We start from the raw sequence: 20,059 nt of genomic DNA, 5'->3' as shown, positions 1-20,059 counted from the left end.
ATTAACAGAGGGGACTAAGAAAAAAAAAAGAAGGCTGCAGGAGAATCCTCAGCTTGAGAAAATGAGTGCGCTTTTATCAATGCAAAACAACATTACAAATAAACAAGACCACGGTGATGTAAGTTGGCCAGAGGCACAGAGCTGTCTGAACATAAAAGACTTTTCTTTATCAAGCTACTCAGAAGTCCCGTCTCCAGGGAGGATGAAATGCTGGGAAGTTTCGTGAGATGAAAGCATGATGATATTCCATGATGTAGCCGTCGTGCCCAGATATGTGTGGCCTTGAGTTTACAGTGCAACTTTTAAAAAAAAAAGTAGAAGAAAGGGACACTTGTAGCCCGAAGATTAGAAAAGCAAGCTTCTGGCTGGGACGTCTGCCAGTTTGAATGCCCAGAGCAGCTGAAATAACGTGGTCAGGGAAAACAAATAAGTGGAGCTCTATTCTTGCTCAAAAAGTCACTGCAGAGAGTATCACCACCTGTTAAACAGTTAAGGGTCATTCAACGAAAAATCGATCAGTGAGTTCCACTTGACCTCCTCAGAATCAACAATTTTGCTTTATATGTACAGTAATTTTAGTATATTGAATGGCTCCATGCAACATTTACCTTCCTACTATGAATTTCAGGCCCTCGAAGTACACCCCGTCAAAAGTTTTGTTCTCATTCAAATGAATGAGAACCCGTCTCAAAACTTTTGACGAGGGATGTACATATAAGTAGGATGGATTTTTCATTTTTAAAATATTTTTTCTGGCATTTTTGAGCTCTCACAATTTCATAAGCAAAGGAGATAGTCATATGGAATATTCAGGAATGAAAAACATATTGTAGTTATGTTTAAAAATGCAGCCAAATCATTTTTATATTCTTTCCAGGTGTCACAAAGTACAACCAGAATCTTGTTTTGCTCAGCTTTTTCTATAACCAATTTTGAGGAATCTTTATTATGAAGTATATCAAAGTTTCAATAGCAAAATTAAGCTATTTTACGGAAGAAAAATCTTCTGATTTGTTGAGGGTCAGGTGTGAAATGTTTTCAGATTTGTTTGATTGTATATGAAATGACCCTTAAATGGAGTAGTGTCTGTACACAAAACTAAAACGTGGAAGTTCTAGATGCACATTCTAAATGATAAGGTAGTGCTTTATATAGGAGCATGTCTGGTGAACTAAACCCTTTCCTTTAAGTTTCCTCAGTTTTAGTTTTGATTTTACAACATAATTAATGTTGATCTAGGTCTCAAAGACACCTTTTGTTCATTGTTTCCATGTTAACATGTCCATATGGTGGTTTCATATGATGGATAATATGTGTGAAATAAGCAGTCAACACCAAGGCTGGGCATTTCTACCTTGAAGCTCTGACACTGTCAAAACACAGGTTCAGACTTCTGGGATTTCATATATAACTAGAAAAGCACTCGGAGAGCGCAGACCTCCGCCAGGCCATCTGTTTGTCTGTCTGTCTGTCTGTCTGTTAACAGCATAACTCAAAAAGTCATGGACGGATTTTCACCAAATTTTTACAGAATGTCCGGAAGAGCAAAAGTAACAATTGATTAGATTTTGGAGGTGATCCGGATCACCGTCTGGATCCAGGATTTGCCATCTCTCAATTGTACAGAGTCCTTCAAAAAAAATCCTGGATCCAGACGGTGATTCGGATCACCTCCAAAATCTAATCAATTGTTACTTTTGCTCTTCCGGACATTCTGTAAAAATTTGGTGAAAATCCGTCCATGACTTTTTGAGTTATGCTGTTAACAGACAAACAGACAAACAGACAAACAAACTCCGATGATTACATAACCTCCTGGCGGAGGTAACAAACTAAAGGAGCCAATTGTGTAAACATGCAAGGCGGGGCTTTCTGTATCATTATTCTTCAGAATCGCTTTCAGGTTCAACATTGTACGGCTGAATTATTCCAATACAACAACTTGCCATTGTGTACTCTGGAGGAGTTTCACAGCGTCTGAGCATAGTCATGGGTGAGCTGGTGTGCTCAAGCTGTAACGAGTGGGGAGGAGTGTATGTTTAGAAAGACAGGGACTACATAGAGCTGCACAATCGAAAGAAACAGTGTAAAGTCATAACTAAGCCGGTTTAAAGCTGCTGTCCGGAGTTTGAATCGCAGCGTCTCCCAGAACACTGTTGGTCCCACCCTCCCTCCCTCTGATTTCGCCCCTTTATTTGTGCACGCGCGCAGTACATGAGAGAAGTGCCCGGAGTGCTGCAGCATCTTGCCTGTTTTGCTGTTTTCCCCTCTTCTACATTTAGTACATTTAGTAAATAATAAAGGAATTACGTTAGAAGCTGTATTGAGTCTAACTTGTCCTAATACCAAAATAACATGAATCTGCTAGGACGAACTAGTAAAGTTTCAATATGTGATTACACTCGTGTATCCCTCTGGATGACGTTGTTTATCAGACTTAGTGCATTTACGCGTGTATATGTGTTAGATTGTTTATTTATTTCTATCTAGAGTTCAGAATTGCATGACTCCTCTGACGAAGAGTATGTCCCAGACGCCCCAACATCTTCCTCCAGAGGTCGGGCATCTAAACGAAGCCGTCAGGCGGGCTTTGGAGGCCGTGGTCGGGGAGCGATGCGAGCACCCCGAGCCAAAAAACGTCCTGCAGTCTCTTGGCCTGACAAGCCGTGGGATTGGTAACTTTTCTGGAAGTTGCTGATCCCTGATGCTCTCTCCTCCACAAGCAAAACAAATGTGCGCGCGGTTGCGTAGTGCGTAGCTCGCCCACCTCTGCATGGGCTTGCTTGCTGTGCGCGTAACCGTTGATTGACAGCATGACAAAGCTGAAGCTCGAACTTGATTGGTCGGCAGCAACCGGCGCTTTTTGGAATAACATGGGGGTCTACGAGAGGAAGGCGGAGCTCAGGAATAAATTTTCATATCGCGTTATTCTAGCTTTATATTATAGTATTGAACTAGACTAACACATTTAAGCTTTGTTAAAAAATGATACATAGATTGAAAACAAACGGAAACTCCGGACAGCAGCTTTAAGGTAGGAAGGGACTACTTTCAAGGGAACATTTTTTTAAAATATGTGACTCTGACACACAGATATGAGCTCTTAGTGGTTAAATTAAGCTGGAAGGCAAACTTTAAACAAAGATAGAAGCTGTTTCCTCCAATGAGGATTTATAGGTGACCTTAAATTGCTAAATCATGGTACTACAGGTGTCAGATGTGTAATTTGACTGAAATCAAGGTTTATCTTTAATCAGCTATATTACTAATCATGGATCAGAAAAAATGAAATACCAGTAACAACAGAAACAAACTAACTACACATAAAAAATGGATATGCTGACAATTTGAGATAGAGCTGCCGTCATACCTTGAAGATTTCAGCCATCTTGCGTTGCTGTGGGAGGGAGCAGTGGTTCTCTATGGACAGGACGACGGGCATGTCAGAATTGACAAATGCGGCCCGGTTAATTGCCTCCACCACATCCTGAAAGTTCATGAGAGTGAATAAATTCTCAGAAACAAGAGCTACAAATCAAACATGGGAACTCAGTGAAAACTAATACAAATCAGATTTTCTAAAAAAGCCCTTAGTCGCAGCTTCAGATTAAATACAGGTGCTGGTCTAAAAATCCAATTACATAATACATAATATGATGCTGAAGGATAGCCAGCTGGTGAACTTAAAAAAATTCCAATATGTTTAGTTTCCTGAAATAAAAGAATTTTTGCCTGGATTTGTCGAGATGAATTCATCAGCTGTGTTTGAAGATAGAGCTCTGTTCTTAAAACTTCCGCCAAGACCATAAAATGAACCATGGAAGTGGAAAGTAATGAGAACGAGTGACTGACTGTTGTTTTGCTGCCAGGGGACATCTCCTTTATGAATTTAATTATTCATGTGCATTTCGAACCTTGAAAGGTATCTTAGTGGTCAGAGTGTGTCCGTGGTAAATAACCGGCATGCCATCATCTCCATCCCAGCAGTCCAACTCGACACTCCTGCAGCCCTGTAGCAACACCTAAGTAACCAGGCATTCACAAACAAGTGTCAGCTTTCTATGAACATGAGCTAAGGATAAAATAATCTGAGCATGCAGGGGAAAGAGATACAAAAAAATATCTGTGCAAACTTACTTGACTGTAAAGCTCAACAGAGGACTCTCCTTTGAGCTGGTGCCCGGTAAGATAGGTGTTATGAGAAGACTCGATGTAGTAGTAGGACAGAGGGTACTGCAGCTCCTCTGGATTCATCTGGGATTCCTCGTTACGAGAAGCAAAGTTCTCCTTGTCCATGAGAAATCTGGTACAGACAATTTTATGGTCAGGTAACGATACATGATGACACACTACAATTAGCAAAACAATCACCAAAGTGTTAAAAAAAAATGTCATACTGTAGAAACATACCAAGCAGAAAGATAAAGTTGGTTAATTTTCACTGTTTTGTGACACAGTATGACATATAGTTGTCTATATGGGTGCGTTTTGCAATATTTAAAGTTTTGCTATACCTTGCGAACCCTTCAAATGACATCCAACCCATTTGTTTCATGGTTGATGAGGGCTCAAATTTCTGCAAGAGAAATCAAATAACTAACATTATTGATAAGAAGGCCCCTTACTTAATTCCATCTCTGGTTTAATTTGTATTCTATTAATACAGATGCAATGAAATTCTCATTTTTTTAAATTCACACATCTCCCACTCTTCATCTACTTCAATGTCATCTTTGCATTTACTCACTCATTTCTCCAGAAGTTACCTGTATAATGCTGAGAATCTCATCATAGCTCAGGTGCTCCCTCTGACAGTTGACTAAAAAGTCATTCAGCTGAGGAATAGCTAATCCCAGGACACCTAATGATGCGTTTTCCACCCCTGTTCCATTGGTCACAATGCTGGCGGCTGCAATGGCATCTGAAATCTGCTTTTGGTTGTCAGACATCTGCTGCCTCGTCCGGATAAACAGGCCAAGATCTGAACCGTTACGGGTTAATAAGTCTGCGGAGGAGAGAAACAGATTAAGAGTAAGGGAGAAAAAGTGCTTGGGAGCATGCTTTTACTGCTGTAACAGTTTGTTCTTTTACCAAGATCTGGTTGGAGCCCTGTGTCTTTGTCATCTATCCTGAGGTTGGTATAAAGAGGAGGCGATTCTGGACTTGAGCGACTGCAGGGGACAGCAAAGGTGTCAAACAGCTCCTTCAGGTCTTTCCTGCTTCGGATACTGTTGACAAAAACAGTCACAGAAGTTAGTTCAATTTCAGCCACCTCAGAATGACCAGCAGCTAATGTTAGGACAGGCTTCTCTATGCAGATAAAGTTACGAGGATAGAAACACTTTGAGCCTTGTGAGCAAAATTAGGCAGATTGTATATTGAATGGATTCATTTAACTGTTGATGACGAACTGATGCAAGAGTCTGAAAAGTCGTTTGAGCATTAGATTTAAAATTAAAACTTTAAAAAGTGTTAATAACAAATCTAATGTAATGGATTTCAGCTACTAACTTTACGTATTAATGGAGGATTGTCGATGCACTGATTTACTGAAATAGTTAAACTGTTCCTTCACGTCTGTAGCTGTGTTACAGCATAATTCCAAATGAGGCTGCTGGGCAGCAGATGAGAGGACATACCGCAATCTAAGAAATGTAGGAGGACTGGTATGAGGATAATCCTTTGCGTCCATTCATTTGACACGGAAAAATTTAATACAAGCTAAATATTATACAGACAAGAATGCTTGGAAAATGTCCAAAGTATGATAACCTCAAAAGGCTGAATTCATTTTATCACACCGTCTTTAGCAGCGACTGATAAGAACATCACAGTTACATAACAAGAGGGAGTGAGATGGCAAAAATGCTGAACAAAAAAATGTACAATACACATATATCAATGCTTCAAGCCACAATTGATTATTGAAGTATTTCATATAACTACAAAAATATGTTTGATCCAGTTTGGCGAGACAAAACAGAATAATTCAAATGCTTAGTACTCTGAATTAAGCCAGCAACATATGTCAAAAAAAAGCAGATCTCATCTAATAATTTACCTGAATGACTTGAAAAGCTCGACAAATTCGATGAAGCTCATTGTGCTGTCAGAAATCATGAGATTCTGGAAGCCTTTGAAGCAGCCTTTACCTCGACCATGCCACGATCTGCTGCTCCAAGCACTGCAACGCAAAAAAAGGGAAATATATTAACTCCGATGAATAAAAAGACAGTTTTAGATATCTGTGAGGCCAAATCACACCTCTGCTGCTTTTTTCCCCCCACATACCCTGGCTGTGACTTTGCAGTTCCTGAAAGGATGGGAGAAGATTGTGGACGTGACTGGTTGGATCCTACCATGCTGGATGAAGAGGAGGAGGAGGAGGAAGAGGCCAGCAATCCAGAGCCCTTGCTGGATGAGAGGGAGAACGGTCCAGGGAAACTGTCTTCTGTAGCGGCAAAGGGGAACAAGAGTAAATAAAAATCGCACAGACAGAATGCACAACACAACAGGACATAATACGACAGTGATGTCCAGTGAAGATTGTTTCATTCTTTAATTTAGGTATTGCGTACTCTTTTGAGGGTACTAAAATATAACACCTTTCCAAGACAGTCCAAATAAATGTATCTGGTCGGGAAACTTCTGCATAATGCATGAGTTTAATATTTAGCTAAATCCTCACTTGGTATGCATCTACATATTTTTGATGCTATCTGTGAATATAAATGGCTCCATAAAAGGTCACCTGGATCTTCTTGGTCGATGCTGTCAGACTCTGGTCCGTTCCGATATAATCCTTCCTTACAGCTTCGGGTTTTCCTGGAAACCATCTCGTCATCAGTGGCATCTCCACTGTCTCCCTGTGTAAGGTGTACAAACAGATGGTAAAAAGGAAGCCGTAGCTATACTATATGAGTAACTATTCAGTAATACGGACAACACCTGTGTGAACAGAACTTGTATTGTTCAAAAAACTGTAGAAAACAGTGGCATTTGTAAGGGCCCTTAGCCTTTCACGCTAATGATGTAATAATAGAAATCAAGTGTGTTGTTGAAGATAACAATGAAACAGATCGGCCTAAATTATTGCTTCTGCTTTACTTGTTCACTCATATTCTATTAGTAACCTCAGCTACATGTGACCATCACAGGCACTACAGACACAGAAGCAGAACTTGTATATTTACTGACCCTGACAAGAACTTTCTTCTTCTTTTTGGACTTATCATTGATGCCCAGAGGGCTGTTTTTCTGGGTGCCGGGTTTCTCCACACCACCTGTACCCATGTTCCACCTCCGCCCACCAAAAAGCTCAATGGCCTGGGCTAGTGTTGGGCCTTCATACCTGCCATCCTCCTACAAGAGATGAACACACAGACATAGAGGATTACAGCGACAGGAATATGGGTTAAAATAGGCTTAGCTGAAGTCAATCTTCACCCTTATATTTAAGTGAAACATGCAACATCCTCCTTTTCATATAAATTGTTATGTTCTGAATTCATATTTAATGATCTTATAAAATACTAATGTTATTATTTAAAACCACATAATCCTCACTTTTGCCCAGCAACATGAGCTAAGGAAAAATAGGCCAAGAAGAGGAACAGTTACATTGATTTTAAGTTGACTTAGGAGCAAGCTCACTGGGGCTTTCAGATTTAAAGAGCAATGAAGAACCTTTTATTGTGATGGATAATGCATAGCTATGCAGCTTTAAAGAATGTATAATGCTGAAAATACACCTATTGTGCTTGGCTTTCACTTTATGAAGCATTCCCTTTGGTGGCCAATTGAAATTCATACATTATTAATTCAGACATTGATTGAAAAGAGTCATATGTGCACAAGCAAATTTACCTGATATAAGCTGACGTATTGCTTTCTCAGCCACTGCAACCTTTGGTCGGGAAACTTCTTCAACTTCCTGGTTGCATTCACCAACTCTGACAGGCCCTTGTGAAGCATTTGTGCCGTGTAATTGGGGGCCACAAAGTGCAGGAGTCTAATGGTGAAAGAATGCTTAAAATATTTAGCAAACAGCAAGACGTGTTCGCAGAGTGCCAGCGCTGCTATGCATAAGTGAATTTCATGGTACTTGCCTGTTGTCCGTGGTACTGACACCATAGAGGAGGCTCAGACCATTCTCCTCCACTGTCATCTGGCACAGCTTGTTTTGCAAACACACAGCATGGACATCGACTCCCTGATGACCCAGAAACACTGCCTGCACATTCAAATAAACACAACGTTATGAGAACATGTCAAGCCATGACTGCCAGGCTTTATTCAAATGTGAAACAAGTCATGGTACTAATCCAGCAAAATTAAATCACTGCACAATATTCAAGAGCTTGAAATTCAATCTAGGCATAAAAACAATACTTCTTTTCACAACAAACCTTCACCACTGATAGGTCCAACAGGCCTTCTGCAAGTCCTGCTACTACAGTCTGTCCTAATCCCGGTGGCTGCTCTGTAGGGGACGCTCCTCCACTTTGAGGTTTACCTGCCATGAATCAATCCATATAAATGTTTGAAATGTAATAAAGGCAGAGGAAATTGAGAAACTCATGCACGGATGCACACATTTGCAACTAGTTTAAATAGTGCGTGTTATGAAAGACATGGGGCAAACTCACCATGGGTAAACACATGCACAGTACTGTATGTTTAAAACATAATAATGATGCAGGATATATCATTTTTCATATCACGAATGCCTGTTCAGCATTTGTTTAAAGAGTAATAATGTGAGAGGAAATGGGGCTTGTCCGCATGGCTGATAAACATATTCATTATGTGTAAAGTACACTGAAGACAAAAAGAAAATGTTCTCCACAATATGGAGAAAAATCTCACAAGCCACGTGAATAATCTTTCGAGAGAACAACAATAAACTGAGTCACCGGCTGCTATTCTATATATTATACAACAGACTGCGTAACACAAACTCCATACAACAAAGCTATATGAAAAATCAAACATTTACATAAGCAGAGTTGTTGAAATGAGAAAAACGACGTACCCCAGGTGAGTGTAGTGTTGTCAGGCTGTAGTCGCAGCAGACAGCGAGCTGTCAGGTGACTGTCCTGGTCGTAATGAATGACTGTAGCGCCCTGCAGCAGAAACTGGTGAACATCTGGCTGAAGTGACAACACATACCTAGAAAACGAGAATAAAAACATTGTAGCGAGTCTGTTGAGGTGCAGCGGCTGTGTATGTTTGCGTGTGCGAGTGTTTCCTACCAGGGAATGAGCTCCGTGCCGTGGCAAAAAGCTCGGTGTGTCTCCTCAGTCCCCTGAAACTCCACCTCTTTCACGATCGGCTCAAGCGACAGGTCACCCTCCGAATCGGACAAGTCCCCAACCACGAATCTGAAGATGTTCCAAGAGCAGAAATGCAGCACAGGAACAGGAAGAAAGTTTAAAAGATGCAATTTAGTATCTGGATTTCAAGATGATGCCAAAATTTAGTTTGATGATGTAAATCTGCAAATGCTTATGTTTCAATGTTTAATTTAAACAACAGCAGAAAGCATAGTAAGTCTGATATTTTAACACGTCCAAGCAAACCTTATCTTAAGTAAGATTAACAGCAAAAATGCACACTGTCCTGAGGGCATCAGTTGATCAAGCAAAAATAAAAAGGGCCATGCATTTGTTACTGCTCTTTCCCTCATTAAACAAACTTTTATTCAAATGGCAACTTAAACCATGTTGATGTTAGCAAACATTGTTCAGACTCCTGTAACTCTTATTGTACAACCACTTACAAAACACGGTTAGTGTCTGGCGCTGTCCTAAATGAATGGGAACTAGAATGGGAGAAGGAAACAAAGAAGGTGGAGAGGAAGTGTGAGAAGAATAAAAGAGGACACACGATGGTTTTGACAGTCTGAGGTGAGTAAAAGAGGATGCCAGTGGAAACGAAATCCAGAACACAGGAAAAGAAATACTAAACCTCTCTGAGTAAGGTGATATTTATCTGCAACCCTGTCCTGATAGATGAACAGCTGGCCAAAATTAAGTTGAGTTGTTATCCGGAGCGCTAACATGCAATAATATGTCAGAGTCAGAGCAAATGGTCTAAAAACACAGAAGATAATCCAGGTTTCCTTAATACAAATGTCATAGATCAATGCTGGAACTAAGTCAGTTTTCTGCATTGTCAAATTTTCAGCTTGTGTTTTTAGCTACCTGTCACCAGTGTGCTGACATGCAGCAGAACTCTGTTCTTTCCTGGCAGGAAACTCACTTGTTATCTTTTTATGTGAGCGTACCTTAATCGCAACAAAATCTGCAAATGTGCTCCTTCACAAACACATCATCTGTGGCTGGTGTTTATGAAAGAAAACTGTATTTTGAATGCTCCTAAATACAAAATATTGCTGCGTTCTACCACCTAGGTGGAGCATATCAGGCGACAAATTCTGTATTTGTATCACATTGAATGAATTGAAATTTAATTAGGGAGATCTTTGTCATTTAAAACCTAGAAGCATACAGTGGCAAAACAAATCAGACCATCAGATAAGTTTTAGACTTTTGTGCATCATTGTTTAGCACAGTCTTGTTTGTTTTGCAAGAGATTTCAGCAGTTGTACATCTACAAATGCAGCTTTGCAGGCATTGTGTTTTTATTCAGAGGTAAGTGATTACTCATGGCAGTTACTCACAGCATAGTTCTGATAATAACCAGCATATGATAATCTTTAACTTCAGCGAGGAGTTCATCAAAGAGGTTTAATGTGACTTACTCTAAAGAAGCCAGTAAAGTGACAGCATGTGTTATATCATTACAAACCGAGATAATGGTATGGTACCATAGAACATGTCAAACAACGTGAAATCAGCCATAGAAGTTAAACGAAAAGTCACGCTGAAAACAAATAGCTAAGATTGTCATGTTTTAACATTAAACCAAACACAAGATTGAAGAGTAACGTTAAACCTCAGTAAGAAAAAAATGAAAACAACTCCAATATGGAATCAAATCTTGACTCTATATAAATATAATATAAATGAGAAATAATGCAAAAATGGGGACAATAAAGGAACTAACTGATTGCGGCAGCGGTCCCTGAAGGAGTTGTTTCTGGATGTGGGCGATGGGCCAGTAGAAGAAGGGCTGGTGGATGACTCATCAGGATCTTCTGCCTCCAAACTGCGATTACAAGATCTGAGGAGCAGGAAGAGGAAAAGTCAGGCAGATAAAGAACAAAACATTAGAGGGGACAGTGCCAAACACTTCATAGTCTTTACTTTCTTAAAACATGCTTTGAAGGATGCAATGTACCTGATAATCTGAAGGATGTTGCTGACTGTGGCTTCTTTGTCCGGGACGTGCAGTCCGTCTGGGCCCGACCGCGACATGAAATTGTGCTGACCGCTGTAGTCGGACACAAACTGGAGAAAGATCAGACAAAACAGATTAACATGATATCTGATTCTTAACGTTTGGGTCAGTTGTATCAGATGTGTGTATTTGTGCATGCTTGGGGGTGTTTGCTGTACCTCTATTGAGTCCTCTGTGTTATCTGGAGGTGGTTTAAGGCTGATGATGCTTGCTGTGCCATCTAATGCATCACTTAGCTCCTTAAGAAAAACTCCACAGAATGGCACAACCTATAGTGTATGGAGGGAGGAGAAGAAATTATACTGTAGCCAGTCGCAGTTAATGGGTGAAATGCTCAAAGATGATCCAAGAAAACAGAAACCCACCTTGCATCCTGGGATATTGAGTGCTCTGGTCACAACCTTCTTGTACTCAGAGGAAGACTCATGCTGAGCCATGGCATCCTTTAAACTTCTCATGGTCTCGATGTCTGACTGGTCCATAAACTGCCACATTTTCAGCACCTTCCGGGACCTTAAAGACAAAGAAAAAAGTCAGCTATTTCTTAACAAATCCAAAAAAAATTACATAAATGACTTGTGTACACAATATCTGCACATATAATATGTGAGCATATTTAAGTTGTCTGTGTTTCTTAAAACCTGAGTCCAGCCAGGAACTCCATGACACCGTTGTAGTTCCCCATGTTCCAACAGCATTTAGCGACGTGGACCAGATAGGAGAAAACTTCCCTCTTCTCCTCCATGGACCCTGCTGTCAGGATCAGCCACGTCACCCACGAACTCACCTGCATGATCAGAAGTTCATAGATAATAATATTATTATTAGTTACTTTCACACTCAAACTGAGTGTTCTCGCTTCTCTGCTAGAACTGTCATCCAAAACCCAGGAGAGTACAGACAATTTTCCGTGAAACAGTGACAAGCTGTGCCTTGTGAAAGGACATATTATACAAATCTACTTAATGTTTTGAATAACCTGTTTGTTCAAGTTAAGTTTATACAAGTTTTCGATATTCAAACTGAACATATTTTGAGAAAACTAAAAAAGAGCCTTACGTCGTATAAATGAATTCATATACTGGTAGTGGTGCAATATGCTGCACATTTACACGACAACTGCGGACATTGCTGATTGGATCTCCATAACAGGTGGTGTGCCAACCACAGGATGACTTGTAAGTGTGTTAGTGTGTTATTACAAGGCTGTTACTAGATGTGTAAATAAAAACCAGGGAACCTGAGACAGCATTCGCAGCCACCTTATGGTCAGCTGAAATGTTTTATTGTTAATATTGAATGAATTCTGATCTGGAGACCTGCGTCTAAAGTATTCACAGGAGGGTGCTTGGTGACCGCGCACACACACACACACACACACACACACACACACACACACACACACACACACACACACACACACACACACACACACACACACACACACACACACACACACACACACACACACACACACACACACACACGAAAGAAAGAAGAGATCAGATGTCCATCAGCTGTGTGCTCTGTCTGTGCGCTGACTGCCCAAAAGACACGGTGGCAGAACCAGATATGTATCAGGGTCAGCTTCCCTTCACATTCTTGGCAGAGAAGCAGAGAAACACACAAACCCCCAATACAGGAAAAGCCCAGATTTCAATCTGGCTGCTTCTTAGCTCTCTGGTGTTTTTGTCTCTATGCATTAGAGCCTCATGAATGTATTAGCACACGCATAAAAACACACTTGAACTCCCTCACCCCCTTGCAGGTGGTAAAAACATCCCCCCAGTCCAGAGATCTATTACTGGGTTATGTAAGGACTTGTAAAGCCCACCACAATCTGACTTCACAGGAACTAAATAAAGCCACATACATACACACACATACACACTGATTCGAAAATATGTAACATAGTTTCACATGTACTATTGTTTGAAGTCGTTTCCAGTCTGACACTGTCTGACAACTGCTAAAATGTGACTTTTTTCCCATGTCACCACTTACCTCAAGCACAGAAATCATGCATAATGCTTTCAACCAAACCTCATGTTTAGAATACCAGCTTTTAACATTCAGCATGTATAAAACCATGACTACTCATATGTGAACCCAAGGCACAGACATGATTGCTGCAATATTGTTATATAGTGATTCGGAAGCATACTGCTGCATTTTATGCAGTAGATTCGATTTATATGTTGTTGGGTTTTTTTGTGCCTGCCTCTACTTTTACTGTCAGTTAAAGGAAAAAATTCCTCCCCCAAAACTTGAAAGTCATCGTACAGAAATGCAATACTCATTTCTCAGTGGACTTCTTTCTCGGAACATGCCCATTGAGTATTTTTAGTCATTTCATCAAAACAAACTGCACATCTAGGTGTTTTTTTTAAACAGGATCACTGTGTTTAACTATTTTAATACACTGATTTTATTCTACAGTCTTCTCTCATTTGTCAAAATTGTCGCACAGATCAGATACAATGTTCCACAGAATCTCCCCCAGAGTATTCAAAAAAGCAGCGTTACTACATCAATGATGCAGGACCTTGTTGTAGATCATACTGTATATGGCTTACTGACTGAAACCCTGCTGCCCAACAATCTCTTATCTGTTACTCCCCTGCTCTGTGCGTGTCAGGATGTTCGTGTCATGCATGCAAGTCTTGTATCAGTCAGTTCTAGCGTTATGACATAATGCAAAACATGTCAGCATTGGGTTTGAATTACAGTCACCATCTAAACCATTCTGACTGTCTGCAAAGTGGCTTTTGGAAGTGCCACAGATCAAGGGATTGCTCTGCGCTGGCATCTCTTCTGATATTCCAGATAGCAAAAGTGAGGCCACGGTGTTTGTGTGTGACAGACAACAGACAGGATATGAGCAGATGCTATATATAGAGTTAACGTGTAATGGCACAAAAAAATGGCAAAGAGCAAAGAAGAGATGAAGAAAGAGTAAAACAGACTAAAAGTATGTAAAAAGTGTCCTCAAACAACAGCCTCCCTTACATGCACAGCACATGTTTTATCAATAGCAGTTTGATAGAAGTTCAAACACACACAGACACACAAACACACACTCTGAATTGGAGCTGGGTACAAGATGATCTCCCCTTTGATGTTTGTATGTGTCCATCTGTCTGTCCTTCTGTCTGCCTGTCTCCATCCGTGTGTGTGTGTGTGTGTTATTATTTGAACTATGAGGGTCAGTTTCTCCTTGATACAAGAATTACATAACCGAGGTTGATGGAGAACTATTACAAACTCAACGCATGAGCACATACTGCTCCTGTCAACGCTAAACACTCCGGACAGACACGGAGAGGCCCAAACTGCTCACCATTCCCTGCCTCCCAATTTTCTCTTTCCCTGGCTATCCTTTTTCACTGCATAGTGCTTCACTCCCATACATGGCTTGAAAATGAACAGGATCGAAACGATTAGATGCTTTTCATTTCGAATTGCAAAGTCTTGTGTCTAAAGCTAATAAATGACTATCTGAAAACAGGATGGTCCTTGTTTAATCCTAATATCACCCCTCTTATCTCACCATTTTAGTAAATATCTGCTTTTCGGGCATAGCTTGTTTTCAGGCATGCATTTAACAGTTATTTTATTTTCCAACAAGATATGTTTAATGCCAAACCCAAAGATGTCCAGCTTAGTAAAAGCTAAAAACACAACATTAAAAAATGAAACATACGAGCTAAAATCCACGATTTCTTTTACCATTTTAAATTATTTGATTGCCAAAATAGTTGTTAGAATAGATTTGTACATTAACTGATAATTTCAGCTAAAATTATGACAGTGCTAATGAAGGTTTGTTGAAAGGCAAAAATGAATGAATTATAATCTCTATGTGGCAAATGTCTATTTAAGAAGTATTGAAAATGCATCCTTTAGGATTTTTCTTTGGTAAATGTTTGACACTGTACAATGCTGTTAAAAAAATCTCAGGGAATCTTACGCAAACTGTGGTATACAGTCTAGAGTGTCACGACTTGAAGCCACTCCAAGGTCTCATCAGTGTCTTCAGGGGAGAATCACTGTTGTCATTTGCCTCTTGTTTCATTGTGCCCATATATGGCTACGGTGCACATTCAGAAAACTATTTTTCGTGCCTCTCCTCTCACTGACTTAAATGAAAACCAGCTGATGTGAAAGGCACGCAACTTAAAGATGACATCACCATCCCCGATCAATCTCGCTCCCTCTAACACTTTCTCTTTCCCCGCGGTACAGTGTTAGGATTGTTTATTCTCCCAGTCACTCACCGTGAAAGACACGAGGCTCGGGAGTAGAACTTCAGCTAACTCTCACCATCATGAGTGAGTGTGTTGGTGGACATGGAGCGTGTGCTTCAGTCATAAGCCGATAAGCCTGGGCAAATGCAACTGGGCAAAACCAGCCTGAGGACAACACAATTACTGGCTGGCTATTCCTTTCAACCTTTCACATTAATGTCAAACTGCAAAACCTGTATTCTCACAGTCTCTTAATAGAGAGTCACTAAAGGGCACTCACCACATTCGAGTGCAGTTTTTCAGTCAATACCTTCTCAACAGCTGAGAAGTGATATTTGAGGTATAAAATATATCACTAAAAGGTCGTGTTTAAAAGCTTCTCAAGCCACACCATTTGCAGATAGGTATCACGAGTTCTCAAGTGACTGAATCAAGTGGAAAACCCTGAGGTTTGGCAATATAAACTGACTGTGACCATCAAATTTGAAACCGATCTTATCGACTTCAAAAGGTCACACACACACATACACACAAAAAGAAAGCTAAAACATGTACTACTGTAGCATCACACACATTTGCAGATGCCTCACCTCATTGAACCGGGCCACCAGGTCCTCCACAGCGTTGCTTCTCTGAGCACTCTGAGTAGGCATGGTGGGCGCCGACAGCGAGCCCTTGAGGTTTGGGTGACGTTTAACGTGACACTCAGGACTGCCTAAGTCACGAGTAAGGAAGCAGAGGTAGTCCAAGGGGAAGACCTGCAGCGAGATACAGTCTTACTACACCAACTTCTAAAGTGGATTAGTGATCATAGACTGGCATTATAGCTATAGTAGAAACAATCTTGTCTTCTACTATTCTCCACATTCTTTTGCATTCATCTTGCAAGAATCATTTCATCTAATGTCCTTGCAAGTGAATACTATTGTATAACTTCATCAAAATATATTACTTAGCATACATTTTTCTGCTTGTGTCAAGAAAAACCTTCAAACATCAATAGTTTTTTAAAATTCAAATCACCACTTGACAGCACAAGGACGGTTTTTTTAAAACTTCAGTACGTATATTATATAAAATCTTTCCTACCTGCTGGTAAAGCTGCTGCTCTTGCTCAGTGAGGATGCAGGCGATCTCCTCGGGGAACTGAACAAGGTGGCGCAGCTCTGCCAGCTCCTTACTGATCCCACTGACACTGGGAGGAAGAGAGCTGCTGCTGGTCATGCTGTTGGCCAGCTGACGCTCTGGATGAACAGATAGAACAGGTAGGAGAGACAAGATTATGAACTTGAAGCTATCTGTTCAGGCAATATCTACATCCCACTAGCATTTTGTTGAAGAGTAACACCAGACAGATGCATGAAGGTAAAAGAAAGAAGAGAAAAAAGGGTTTAAAAGGAAAGAAACAAAGAGTACTCCTGTTCATACCAGTAAAAAACAAAAATACGGTAGAACAGGAATGAGGATTAAAAGTGAGACATTATCTCCTCTGATGTTTCCCTTTCACCATAAAAGTTAAAAGCCTCAATAAACTGCGCATCTCTTTTATCAGGATTAACCTGGAAGAATCCAGTCTTCTGATCCGTCACTCACTTTTTATCACGCACTCTATTCTGAAGCCCACCAAGTGAACCCCACGTCAACCGTCTGGAAGTAAACAGCAATGATCACCTGCCAGTTCCAGTGTTTGGATTTCAGTTAGCTCCATTAGTCTGTCTGTTTACACATATACGCACGTACACACACAGGCAAGCCTGTCCTCATCTCTACTAACAAAGGACTAATGGACAATTTCTACGCTTGTGCCGTAGCTGCCAGGTAGACATACAGTACATTGTCGGGATGAATGCCACATAAACAGACTTTTTTCACTGCAGGAGCCTTTCCAGGAATCATTTGAGGGACTCTTGGAGGAGTTTTACCTGCAATCAACTTACAGATCCCATTTGACAAATTGTACCTGACCCCAAAGAGCCTGTGTTCCGAAGCAGACTACTGGGATGAGGTTTGTAGCACTGGTGACTAGTGGAGCAAAAGAAAGCAGATGCTACTTCTATTAATACGGCTCACGAAAAAGACTTATGTACGGGTGAGTAAAGTGTTTGTGAAGTGTTTGCCATAGACCTCTCAGTTTAGCAGTTTGATGTGTTGAATTAACGAGCTGTGCGGATAGTAAAAGGCAGGGAGATGTATGTCAAATAAAATGAACACCAGGAATTACACAGACCATCTCTGGTCATTGTCAACTGTCATACACGGAAACCTACCCACCCCCCCCCCCCCCTCCCCTCCCCTCCCACAACTGCGCAGATACAAAACTGTGCATGCACACACATGCAGGCACACACTTAAACGGTGTCCTTGGTAACCATTGAGATGTGCAACAGGTAGGCATGGCAACAGCGGTGACTGCTCTGCAGGAACAAAACTTGCTTATTTACACAGTTTGATTTGTGGATCCGGTGGTGCAGCTTCTGTAATGAACTCACAGCATGGGCATACGTGCATGTGTCTTTGTGTGTGTGTCTGTGTGTGTGTAGGATAAGAACACACACACTAAGCATAAGAGAGACAAAGAGAAAGCCAGGATGAAAGGAGCATGCTTGGAAAACCGGAATTAAGGTCAAAGCAGGAAGAGATTGTTTAAACACGGAAGTTATTGGTGGAGAAAAAATCATACAAGCATAAAAAATGGAAGATAGAGAGGAAAAAAAGTGCATGCTAGAATAGAGATGGGAGGAGAGGAGAGAGATAAGACAGCGAGGAAGGAAGGGAGATGTGGAATAAGTGGAAATTTTGTAGTTTACATTATGCGGCAGGTGTGACTTATCTATCACAGTTAGAGAAGCAGCATAAACCGCTAAATCCTTTACACATCCTACGCGGAAACATACAAGGTATAAATGGTGGCTCATTAAACAGTGCAGGGCAGAGTACATTTTTCCTAGATGCTTTAGCGATAAATGAAACAGAACGAAAAATAAATGTGACTACTGGGGAAAAAAAGGATGGTCTGATACAGTCAGACTACAGAGAATAAAGGAGCTGTAAATAAATACTGAGCAAATCCAAAAATCCAAAGCATTAATGCTGTAGCTCTTTAGCATGGCTTTTTACTACAACAAAAACAGCTGATCCAAAACTGAAGAGCTGAACTATATCATACTAAGCAGTCAAGATGTGAATCTCCACCAGATTTACAACATTTGTCCTCTGTCAGCTCCTCCCTTTCAACTGCGTGCAAGAGGTATGCAAAAAAAAAAAAAAAAAAGAAGCCATAAAATAACTGTAAAGATTGCTTTTTATTCCCAGCTTTCTGGAAAAATACTGATAATTTTCAGGAAAAATTTATCGGGATGAACTAACTTTCAATATCATTTCTTTAATGCGACCTAAAAAAGTTAAACTGGTGTTAAATCATTACGATGCAGTTAAAAAACACACCGGAATTAAATGAAACATGAGTGTTTATCTTTTAAAAAAATGTTGAAAAGAGTTTTTGCAGCTTCAAACAATCTAATCTTGCATCCCCCAAACAATTTTGACAATATCTGCACATCTGTACAGCAGAATTGTTATTACAGGTTTCCCTTGTGAAGTGGAAATTGAGACACCCTCAAATTAGTCATATGAATTTCATGACCATGCAACAGCCTCAGTCATTCATTTATTCATCCTTTAAACGAGTCAAGCACACGGGCAGACAAAGCTGTCGGCCAAGATGCTACACAAAAAAGAAGGTCCTAAGAGATTCTGAGAAATTAATGAAATGCAAATGCGCATTAAAACAGAAACTCCCTACTCGTAAAGCAATGACAATCATTGTCTTGTGGCCAAAGCAAGTTTATTAGATTCAGTCACCGTGCCGCTTTATCATGTGTTAGTCATGTTCCCCTGAAATTCTATTTGCAAAGCTTCACTCAAACTGTGCAATATGACCAGCGATAAACACACTCAGATAAATAAACATTAGGACTGATTAGGGGATAGAACGAGGTTTTGGATTCCAACGTGACAAGTGTATTTAATATAATTTGTTGCGAACTCGTGTGGAAAAGGCCCCTGCACCATTTTAGAGTATAAACACTGATTTGACAAACATTGATGAGTAATATTGAACACGCAGCTATTGAAAGAACATGAACCTGGACTAATTGACCATGATGCCTCTGTGATTTTTATGCATGGGTTTACTCATCTATAATGCATACTGAATACAAACACACTGATATTGTGTGTGGTGTTAATGGAACAGTTTCTAAATGTGGCGGTAGATGTAGCAGATTGGACATCCTTTTCAAGACATTTCTGTGTAAAGAAACACCATACCACTGAGACAGCCAGGAAACAGAGGAGCGTGTGTGGTAGATACATGAAAAATAGCATTTCAGCATTCCATGTTAGTCTCATCAAAAACAGCAGCGAGCCAAAGTTCACATCAACATTAA

The 20,059-nt window shown here is 40.4% G+C and overlaps 1 protein-coding gene across 1 annotated transcript in view; it reads right to left on the bottom strand.

Annotated features, from left to right (window-relative positions):
- Nucleotides 1–20,059, bottom strand: part of plce1 (phospholipase C, epsilon 1) — an 86,535-nt gene that overhangs the window by 22,282 nt on the left and 44,194 nt on the right. The window contains 22 exon segments of the mRNA XM_051939588.1: nucleotides 3,371–3,487; nucleotides 3,915–4,022; nucleotides 4,138–4,303; nucleotides 4,515–4,576; nucleotides 4,767–5,005; nucleotides 5,092–5,228; nucleotides 6,062–6,184; nucleotides 6,292–6,451; nucleotides 6,752–6,866; nucleotides 7,198–7,362; nucleotides 7,867–8,011; nucleotides 8,109–8,233; nucleotides 8,409–8,515; nucleotides 9,035–9,171; nucleotides 9,255–9,383; nucleotides 11,071–11,187; nucleotides 11,305–11,414; nucleotides 11,523–11,633; nucleotides 11,730–11,877; nucleotides 12,006–12,151; nucleotides 16,202–16,369; nucleotides 16,701–16,855. Of these exon segments, the coding sequence (XP_051795548.1) occupies nucleotides 3,371–3,487; nucleotides 3,915–4,022; nucleotides 4,138–4,303; nucleotides 4,515–4,576; nucleotides 4,767–5,005; nucleotides 5,092–5,228; nucleotides 6,062–6,184; nucleotides 6,292–6,451; nucleotides 6,752–6,866; nucleotides 7,198–7,362; nucleotides 7,867–8,011; nucleotides 8,109–8,233; nucleotides 8,409–8,515; nucleotides 9,035–9,171; nucleotides 9,255–9,383; nucleotides 11,071–11,187; nucleotides 11,305–11,414; nucleotides 11,523–11,633; nucleotides 11,730–11,877; nucleotides 12,006–12,151; nucleotides 16,202–16,369; nucleotides 16,701–16,855 (2,990 nt within the window).

The sequence above is a fragment of the Acanthochromis polyacanthus genome, chromosome 19 (genome assembly GCF_021347895.1).
Source record: "Acanthochromis polyacanthus isolate Apoly-LR-REF ecotype Palm Island chromosome 19, KAUST_Apoly_ChrSc, whole genome shotgun sequence".
Taxonomy (NCBI): domain Eukaryota; kingdom Metazoa; phylum Chordata; class Actinopteri; family Pomacentridae; genus Acanthochromis; species Acanthochromis polyacanthus.
Note: the sequence above shows the minus strand (reverse complement) of the source record. Positions and strands in the feature narration are given on the sequence as shown.